The sequence below is a fragment of the Grammomys surdaster genome, unplaced genomic scaffold (genome assembly GCF_004785775.1).
Source record: "Grammomys surdaster isolate TR1022 unplaced genomic scaffold, NIH_TR_1.0 123837, whole genome shotgun sequence".
Taxonomy (NCBI): domain Eukaryota; kingdom Metazoa; phylum Chordata; class Mammalia; order Rodentia; family Muridae; genus Grammomys; species Grammomys surdaster.
Genome location: NW_021618987.1, coordinates 118133 through 128998, shown reverse-complemented (window position 1 = coordinate 128998; position 10866 = coordinate 118133). Strand labels below are relative to the sequence as shown.

Below are 10866 nucleotides of genomic sequence, written 5' to 3'. Positions count from 1 at the left end.
TTCTCCCCTAAACTACTGATGGGATCTGGAAATGGAACGAGTTTCATCTATAAGGACAATACTTTAAGAGTGAGATAGACAGACACAAGATTGGAGCCCACTTCTTCCTGTGTAAACATACACGTGAAGGGAAGGAGCTGGCCAGGACTGTTCAGCACCCAGAGAACTCAGGTTCTATCAAAGACAGGAGGGACCAAAGTCATTGGACACAGAGCCAGCGTTCACTCAAGAAAGTGTTCTGTTCCCCAAAGTATACATATGTACACTTTTATCTTTGACTTTGGGAACACTAGCCAGACTTCTGGACTTTAAATAAGCATTATTCTTAGAATGGTTGCTAGTTCTGAACTTGTGACTCGCCCTGACTTCTCAGCTGACCTTGCATCTCTCAAAATTATTTTCTTTCAGCAAAGAGTGGATTTTCTTCAGCTGATGATAAACTCCCAGAATTCCAAAATCAAAGAATCTCATAAAGGTAAGCAAGGATGTTTCATGTTTAATGATGGAGAACTTGAGTCAGGAGTCTGTTCTAGAAATATGAAGGAGGCTTTTCAAGTAGATTAATATGCCTCAAAACTGAAAACAAACAATTACAACTTTCTCAAACACAACCCAAACCAACCCAACCCGACCCGACCCGACCCGACCCGACCCGACCCAACCTAATCCATAGATGTAGCCAGCAGCCAGAAGAACTTTACAGAAGCACAGGATGATTACTGTGTTCAAATCCTGAAGCGCAGCCATAGCATGTGCTTCAGGCCTGGAGGTCATCAGTGGTCTCGATCTTGTACAACAGAACGAATAGACTAACTGAGTCAGAAGCTGTCCCTGGAGATTTGCATTTAGACATCCAGCATACCCCCAGAGTGGTGATAGTCACCGGAAATACAGGGTACTAGTTTACCCAGTACTTGATTTACAGTCAAGCTTTGGTTTCTTGTCTAGTTTATAAGGAATGTGTGGAGAAAGACTTGGTACTAAGCACGTATACAACTCCTCTTTACAGTTTTCTCTCTGCTCATTTCCTATCATAGGTGGCTTTTGAGAAAACCATTGCTGTGATAGTTGAAGAAAGATGTCTTTCTAATTACACTACGTCCCATGCAGCTATCAGTTATGTTCCATATAAGACAGGGACAAGCTGCCCACTTTCTTGGTTTCATTTAAAAAGTAGTTAACAAGGTTTAGAGAAATTATAGGCATATAGTCAACTTCAGCTGAATATATACAGGCTATATTCCCACTCTCTTATGTGCAAGGCCACACATTCTTTTTAGAATATATCTTAGAAATTCACTTATTTTGTTTGTTTTTGTATATGGGCATGCACATGCAATGGTGTGAGTGTGAAGCTCAGAGGACAACTTGCATGAGACTGTCCTCTCCTTCCACCCTTATGGGTTCATCGAATGGAAGTCAGTTCATTGGGTTTGGCCCTTTATCTGCTGAGCCGTCTTTCTGGACCATCATGGTCTCCCTTTTAATTAATTAATTAATTAATTAATTAATCCCAATATCAGTTCTCCTCTCCTCTCACAGCTCCTCCCCCCAATTCCCCTCCTTTTCTTTTGAGAATGGAGAGCACGCCCTCTAATGGTGAGCATGCTCACCTTGGCACATGAAGTCAATGTAGGAATATGTGCACCCTCTCTCACTGAGGCCAGACAAGACAGCTCAGTTAGGGGAATGGGATGTACAGGCAGGAAACAGATTTACAAATAGCCCCTGCTCTAGTTGTTGGGGGATTCATATGAAGACCAAGCTGCAACTCTGCTACATATTTGCAGTGTGTGTGTGTGTATGTGTGTGTGTGTGTGTGTGTGTGTGTGTGTGTGATAGGTCCAGCTCCTGCTTGCTTTTTGGTTGGTGGTTCAGTCTCTGGGAGCCCCCAAGGGTTCAGCTTAGTTGACTCTGTTGGTCTTCCTGCGGAGTCCCTATCCTCTTTGGGTCCCTCAATCCTTCCTCCACCTCTTTCATGGGACTCCACCTCTTTCATGGGACTCTTTCTTCTTTTATTGTCGGTCTCTGCATCTGTTTTGGTCAGCTGTTGGGTGGACCTCTTAGAGGACAGTTATGCTAGGATCCTGCCTGCAAGCATAACAGTATCATTAATAGTGTTCAGGATTAGTTCTTGCCCATGGGATGGGTTTCAAGGTGGGCCAGTCATTGATTGGACATTTCTTCTCTCTTTGCTCTATCTTTGTCTCTGCACATCTTGAAGGCAGGACACACTTTTGGTAGGTTTTGTGGATGGGTTGTTGTTCTTATCTCTCCACTGGGTGTCCTGCCTGGCTACAGGAAGTGGCATCTTCAGGATCTATATCCCCAACTTCTAGGAGTTTCAGCTAGACTCACCCTGGGGCCTACCCCATTCCAATCTTGGGTTTCCGGCATGTCCTAGAAATGCCTCATCCCCACCAATTTCCATTCTTTCTCCTCTGCTCTCCCCAAATGCAATCCCTCTGTCCACTCTGCTTCCCTCCCCATTTCTTTACCACCCAGTTCCCCCCCATCTAACTCTTATATTAATTTTGTTTCTCCTTCTGAGAAAGATTCAATCAACCTCCCTTGGGCACTCCTTGTTATTTGGCTTCTTTGGGTCTGTGGTTTGTAGCATGGCTATTTTATACTTTGTGGCTAATATCCACTTATAATGTCTACATATTATGCATGTCCTTTTTGGTCTGGGTTTCCTTATTCAGGATGATATTTTCTAGTTCCATCCATATGCTTACAAAATTAACGATAGCTTTGCTTTTAATAGCTGAGTAATATTCCAGTGTGTATCACATTTTCTTTATCCATTCTTTAGTTGAGGGGCATCTAGGTTGTTTCCAGTTTCTGGCTATTATGAATAACACTGCTATGAGCATGATTGAGCAAGTATACTTGTGGATGGTGAGTATCTTTTGGGTATATGTCCAGGAGCAGAATAGTTTGGTCTTGAGGTAGAACTATTTGCAAATTTCTCCAAAAACATCAGATTGATTTCCAGAGTGTTTGTACATGTTTGCATTCCTAGCAGCAATGGAGGAGTGTTCCCCTTGATTCACATTCTTGGCAGCATGTGCTGTTCCTTGAGATTTTGATCTTAGACATTCTGACTACTGTAAGGTGGAATCTCAGGGTCATTTTGATTTGCATTTTCCTGAGGATAAATCTAAGGATATTGAACATTTAAGTGTTTCTTGTCCATTAGAGATTCGTCTGTTGAGAATTCTGTTTAGTTCTGTATCTCATTTTAAAAATTGCGTTATTTGGATTGTTGGTGTCTAACTTCCTGAGTTCTTTATATATTTTGGATATTAGTCCTCTGCCAGAAGTAGGGTTATTGAAAATCTTTTCTCAATCTGTAGGCTGCCATTTTGTTCTATTGACAATGTCCTCTGACTTACAGAAGCTTTTCAGTGTCATGAGGTTCCATTTATTTATTATTGATCTTAGTGCCTGAGCAATTGGTGTTCTTTTCACAAAGTTGCTTCCTTCACCAACGTGTTCAAGGCTATTTTTCTCTTTCTGTTTTATTAGAGTTACTGTATCTGGTTTTACATTGAGTTCTTTGATCCACATGGACTTGAGTTTTGTGTAGGGTGATAAATATGTATCTATCTGTATTCTTCTACATACAGACATCTGCTAGACCAGCACCATTTGTTGAAGATGCTTTCCTTTTTCCATTGTATGATTTTACCTTCTTTGTCAAAATCACGTGTCTGTAGGTGTTTGGATTTATTTCTGGGTCTTAAGTTCTATTCCATTGATCAATCTGTTTGTTTCTGTACCAATACCATGCAGTTTTTATTACTATTGCTTTGTAGTACAGCTTGAAGACAGGGATGGTGATTCTTCTAGTTTTTATTGTATAGGATTGTTTTAGCTATCTTGGGGTTTTGTTTTTTTGATATGAGATTGAGAATCATCCTTTCAAGGTGTGTAAATACTTGTGTTGGAATTTTGATGGGAATTGCATTGAATCTCTATATTGTTTTTGGTAAGATGGCCATTTTCACTATGTTAATCCCACTGATCCATGAGCATGGGATATCTTTCCATCTTTTGATCTCTTCTTCAATTTCTTTCTTCAGAGACTTTAAGTTCTTTCATAGAGGTCTTTCACTTGCTTGGTTAGAGTTACACCAAGATATTTTATATTATTTGTGTCTATTGTGAAGGGTATTGTTTCCTATTTTCTTTCTCAGCCCATTTATTTTTTTTTGCATAAAGGAGGGCTTCTGAGTTTTTGGCACTCTCCCATTTTTAACGTTCCTCAGTGGAGTATGCTTGCTATGAGTAATGAACTTGCATGTTAGTATTATCCCTGAAAGATCATAGTTACAGTTAGAGTTTGTTCTTGGCCTTGTCTATTTTTTGGAGTTGACAAATTTATACTGATATAGCACACCAGAGCAATACACAAAGTGTTCTGTGTCATTTCTACATCTTTATAAACCATCTTCCTTTCTGTTGCAAGATATTTTAGATTTATGCTAAATTTTTTCATACAGGCCTGATATCAGATTTGCTTAAAGTTTCTAATTTCAGTGTGAAATGAAATTTCAACTCCCAATATGAGACATGGGACCTAGATGTAATTATTTTCTGGGAATCTAGAATTCTTTCCATGGACAAAATTACGAAAATGAAGTATAAATCCATGGAACATAGAAAAACATTTTTTCCCCGGTGCTGCCATTAGTCAACATGATCAAGAAAGAGCTTTGGGTGGGGGAGACATGGTTTAGTGGGTAATGTGCTTGCCTTGCCAATGTGAGAATTTGTGTTCAGTTTCTACAACCCATGTTAAGGGGGAGTGCAGTGGCTCAGAATGGTACCATGAGAGGTAGAGTGGTGTCTGTGTGTGTTTGTGTGTATGTGCATGTGTGTATTTGTGTGTGTGTGTGAGATATGAATGTGTGTATACATGTTTGCTGGTGTATAGACCCACAGATATGTGCATGTTAATAGAGGCCTAGGCCAGATGTCAGGGATCATACTCGATTGCTCTTCTGTCTTAATCCTGGAAGCAGGGTCTCTCAATGAAATTCAGAACTAACAGATTTGGATAGTCTCACTAGCCAGCTTGCTCTTGTAATTCTCTATCTCTACCTTCTGAGGCTGGAATTACATGCAAGGCCTCTGTGCTTAACTGACGTTTAAGTGGGCTATGGGATTGGAAAAATAAATTTCTGTATTCACATTCAATGATATAATCTCCTGTATTCATTCTCTCTGTGTGTCTTTGTGTTTCTGAGCCTGCCTCTCTGTCTCTCTCTGTCTCTCTCTGTCTCTCTCTGTCTGTCTCTGTCTCTGTCTGTCTCTGTCTCTGTCTCTCTCTCTTTCTCTCACCCTCTTTCCGTCAATGGCAGTGAGGAAAAATCGGGAGGGAATAAGTTCACCATTTGGACCAAACAGGAAGAGTAGTTAATTTATTGAGCGCATTGTAAGGGGGTAAGAGGAGATGTGAAGTAACTAGAGTCCTGTCTGAAGTAGAGGTTAATGTGCTGAGGGAGTGTCCACTCTAAAGAACTTGGACTATGAATGGCATTAAGTATAGTTTCATTGCATAAGATTCATACCATATGATTATGGGCAAGTTTATACTTGACTGGGTAGTTTATACTTTAAAATAAGTTAACATGAGTCATTGTGCATGTAATTTTTGTTGTAATCCTTGCCTTGTAAAGAAGAGCCATGCAAATAAGGATCAAACACATAAAGACAGTTCTGCTTTGTCTAAGTTCAGGCTTAGTCAAAAGCTTGGGTTTTGTGGCACAGGACTTGAGTTCACAGTGTCATGGTACAGCACTCCACAGAGTCAGTCTAGTTGCTGGTGAGGTTTCTTCCATTTGAGATTATCTTCAAAAATTCTCTAATGAGGATAAATTTATCAAAATATTGTTAGTCATTACCCTTTAAATACAAGAATGATTTTCTAATTTATATCAGTGTATGTCTGTGTGTCTGTGAGAATGTATGGGTTTAGGTGTCTGGGAGGTCAGAGTTGGGTATCAGATCCCCTGGAGCTGGAATTACAGGTTGTTTGAGCTGCCCACAACTGAACTCAGGTCCTTTGCAAGTAGAGCCTAAACTCTTAATAGACTGAGCTATTTCTCCAGCCCAGCACTCAATACTCCATGGCTATTCCTGTTCCTTTTTAACTCCCCTAATTTCTGAGTTTCAAATTTTAAAGACTAGCATTCCTTGTTTGTCCAATAGATTATGCATATAAATACTATAGCTCTTGAAAGTTCAGATTCTGACCAGGGATATGTGTTTTTTTAATTATTTTTTTATTGGATATTTTATTTACATTTCAGATGTTATCCCCATTCCCCCCAACCAGAATTCCCTCCTCCTGCTTCTGTGAGGATGTGCTCCCACCAACCCACTCACTCCTACCTCCTCGCCCTCAAGTTCCACCACACTGGGGCATCCAGCCTTCACCGGACCAAGGACTTCCTCTCCCACCTATGTCCGATAAGGCCATCCTCCTGTGGGGTGCTTTTGACACTACCAAGTACCTTCCTGTTGTTGCTACTGGTCCATACACCAACTTTAAGCCCTATTGCCCCAGGTTTCTTAAGACAGGTATAGCTCATGGATATGCTCATGTTCTGTACACTCAAGCTTTTCTATTGCATACTCATTCAAAACATTTCATAGTTTTTATGTGGGTGCTGGGAATTCAAACTAAAGTCCCCATGTTTACAGAGCAAATACTTTTACTTACTGGACCATTTCCCTCACCTGGGAAGGCTTCTTCATCTAAGTAAAATAGATGATAGAATTTTCCCTTAAGAAAAATTAAATTAATCTGTCTAAAACTAAGCTTGAGTTCATGGCTACATGTACAGCTACAAAATTGGAGAATGGAGACAGAAGGCCTCAGAGCTCAGTGGCCAGCCAAACTAGCTGAAATGATGAGATTTTAGTTCAGTAAGAAACCCTATCCCAAAGTAATGACAGAGAATGATGAAGGAAGACGCAAGAAGTCCTGTTTTGAGTCTATGTCCACATTCACTTGTCTACTCATTTGCATACCCACCTACCCTGAGCTCCCAGGGTCTAAACCACCACCCTGGGAGCACAAAGGGAGGGACCCATGACTCCAACTTTATATGTAGAGGAGGATGGCCTAGTCAGGCGTGGGTGGAGAGGAGATCCTTGGTCCTGTGAAGGCTAGATGCCTCCGTGTGGGGGAATTCAAGGATGGGGAGGTGGGAGAGGGTGCGTGGGTGCACATAGTGGGTATGTGTCCTACACATACCCACTATGTGTATGAGTGCAAATATGCATGCACACACATTCAAATAAAATAAGACTTAACAAAAAGCTTAAAATGGAACATACTGAAAGCTAAAAAATATTGTACCAGCCTTTTAGCAATTGAGAATTTATGATTTCTATTCTTACAAAGAGATAACATTTAAATTGAACAAAACAAGGTATATATTTCTAGTTATCTATGGGCATACTGAAGAAAACTGTGTACATTACACAGAAATGCTTCCTCTTGCGATTTCTCAGCTGGGGAGATATTGAGGATGTCAGAATGCAGAGATGGCCAAGAGGATTGTAGACCTTAAGGAAGCTGTACAAAAATGAGTTTCCCATTTCAATTCCTTAGAATGAAGCCCCCTGCAATGTGACTTTGAATTGCTTTTTCATGATCTTTTTAGGGATTTGAGATATTAGTTGGGTTGTTTTTCATGTAAATAATGATTTTTTTATTTCCCCCTTTTTGAATTGGACATTTTATTTATATTTCAGATGTTATCCTCTTTCCTCATTTCCCCCCACACAGAAACCCCTATCTCACCCCCTCCTCCTGCTTCTATGAGGATGTGCCCCCAACCACCGACTCCCGACTCCCCATCCTCAAATTTCCCCACACGGGGGCATCCATCCTTCATAGGACCAAGGATCTCCTCTCCCACCTATGCCTGACTAGGCCATCCTCCTCTACATATAAAGTTGGAGTCATAGGTCCCTCCCTTTGTGCTCCCAGGCTGGTGGTTTAGACCCTGGGAGCTCTGGTTGGTTGGTATTGTTGCTCTCCCCATGGGACCACAAACCCTTTCAGCTTTTTCAGTCTTCTCTCTAACTCCTCCATTGGGAACCCCATGATCAGTTCAATGGTTAGCTTTGAGCATCTGCCTTTGTATATGTCAGGCTCTGGCAGACCTCTAAGGGGACAGCTATATTGGGCTCCTGTCAGCATGCACTTCCTGACATCTACATCGGTGTCTACCTTTGGTGACTGCACATGGGATTGATACCCAGGTGGAACAGTCTCCAGACAACCCCTCCTTCAGTTTCTGTCTCATACTTTGTCTCCATATTTGCTCCCATGAGCATTTTTCTACTCCTTCTAAGAAGGACCGAAGCACCTATACTTTGGTCTTCCTTCTTCATGAGATTCATGTGGTCTGTGAGTTGTATCTTGGGTATTGTGAGCTATAGGCTAATATCCAATTATCAGTGAGTGCATACCATATGTGTTCTTTTGTGATTGGGTTACCTCAATCAGGATGATATTTTCTAGTTCCATCCATTTGCTTAAGAATGTCATGAATTCATTGTTTTTAATAGCTGAGTAATACCTAAAATGTATCTAGTGGGCCAGCAATATTGGTAAGCTATATTCATAAGATAAAGGCATTTGCTGCCAAACCAAAGATCCGAGTTTAAACTCCAAGACCCAAATGTTCCAAGGAGAGAACTTACTCCTGCAAGTTGTCTTTTGACCCCACAAGAATGCTATAGTCTCTCTCTCTATATATTCTCTCTCTCTATTCTCTCTCTCTCTATTCTCTCTCTCTCTCTCTCTCTCTCTCTCTCTCTCTCACACACACACACACACACACAGACACACACAAAATAAAATAAAATAAAATAAAATAAAATAAAATAAAATAAAATAAAAAAGAGTTTTCTTTCCCATTAGCATTATCCGATGTGGAGATTGTGGCTCAATCAGTTATCTTTATTTTTGCTGGCTATGAGACCACTAGCAGTGCACTTTGCTTTGCTTTGTATTTGCTGGCCATTCATCCTGATGTACAGAAGAAACTGCAGGATGAAATTGATGCCACTCTGCCCAATAAGGTGAGGAGGTGGGACCTATGGAGGGAGGAAGGGAAGAGGAGAAGCATTGGCATGAATGGTTACTTAACTCATACAGGGAGAAATTTTCAACAAAAAGTTTAAGCATTGAATCCCTCACCATCTTTATTTAGGGTTTCTGAAAAGAGAAAAACATGAGAAGCAGACACTGAATGATGCTTTTTTTGAAAATAACATTGTAGACAAATGTTGGGATAGATTGTCATAAAAACTACCAAGAAACATACACAAAATCACAGAGATATGAAAGTGTGAGCATTGGTTAGTCAAGTGTCTGGAGAGTAATCTCTGTTGTTGTCATGCACTGTGCTGTTTGTTGCCTGACTGTGACTGGCCTTGGCTGGACTGGACTAGGCAGATTGATTTAGTGTTGCCCTACACATCTCTCTCAACTCATATCTGAGTCCTGAGTCATACTATATTATGGTTTGTCCAAAAATCTAATATAGTCATAGTCACAAGTTTTACACATTGGTCTTTATAATTCTGCCCAAACTATGCTGTGAGGTTATCTGGTTTGTGGGATGGTCTATCTGGCTTATCATTCTCTTCAGAGCTCATAGGCAAGCCCCAAATGAACAACCAGAGGACTGGACCAGTGATAGAGAGTGGGATTGAATGATGGATCCTGTTTTCATTGTGACTTCTCCCAAGGTTGAAATTGAGCACTATGGTAGCAATGACTTTTATTTGTCTTTTGTCACCTTTAATATAAAAGACACTATTATCTCCTCAGATCATCTAAAATTTTATCCTATCAATGCTTCCAAACTTTATATATAATTAAAAGAACGGAAATATAGGATAATTTCAAATAAATACAATAGGCATTTGTTCTCTTCCTATGTTGTATATAATACTTTCAAGTACACATGTGAAATTATAACCGTGTATGTTAAATTTTTGTGACTCTAATTATCATGATATGTTAGTTATGGTTCTTCAAATTAAAAAATGTAGTATATAGTAAGTCTGATATTTTCATGTTCTGGGTTTGGGATTGTCACAGTCTTTTAGTATTTCCTAATTATCCTACATTTATTAAAGATGCATTGAGGATGTTAAAGTATATCAGTTACTAAAATAATTTGTAAATGCTAAAGTCCTTCATCAATGTGAGTTTTTCTTGGGAAGTGCAATAACTTAGTTCTCCACAGATGAAAGTCAGTTTACTTAACTTATGAAAACTCTGTCTCTCTTTACAGGTACCTGCCACCTATGATATTCTGCTGCAAATGGAGTATCTAGACATGGTGGTGAATGAAACTCTCAGATTATACCCAATTGCTGGAAGACTTGAGAGGGTCTGTAAGACAGATGTCGAAATCAATGGGGTGTTCATTCCCAAAGGGACTGTGGTGATGGTACCAACCTTTGCTCTTCACAAAGACCCAAAGTACTGGCCAGAGCCTGAGGAATTCCGCCCTGAAAGGTACAAGGATGTGAGAAAGAGAAACTACTCAGATCAAGACTAGTCCATTCTTGATGTGTGGTATCCTGGTGTTGAGGACACATAAATAGCAATAACAGTCTGTGTTTCTGGTTATCATCTATTTATCTATTCATCTACCTATTCAATCTTTTAAGGCAAGAGTAGCATCTATCACAGTGCTCTCAGTACGATTTTATTTTATACATTAGACTTTTCATTCCTAGATTTTTCCTTGCTCTTCCTTCAGCCACTCCCATTTTCTTCTTCTTCTTCTTCTTCTTCTTCTTCTTCTTCTTCTTCTTCTT

At 40.0% G+C, this 10866-nt stretch overlaps 1 protein-coding gene across 1 annotated transcript in view; it reads left to right on the top strand.

Moving 5' to 3' along the window:
• Positions 1–408: 408 nt before the first annotated feature.
• Positions 409–10866, top strand: part of LOC114636389 (cytochrome P450 3A13) — a gene marked incomplete at its 5' end in the record, with an annotated part of 14108 nt that continues 3650 nt past the window's right edge. Inside the window, 3 exons of the mRNA XM_028784507.1 lie at positions 409–475; positions 8951–9111; positions 10335–10561. Coding sequence (XP_028640340.1) covers positions 409–475; positions 8951–9111; positions 10335–10561 — 455 coding nt within the window. The remainder of the gene's footprint in view (positions 476–8950; positions 9112–10334; positions 10562–10866) is intronic.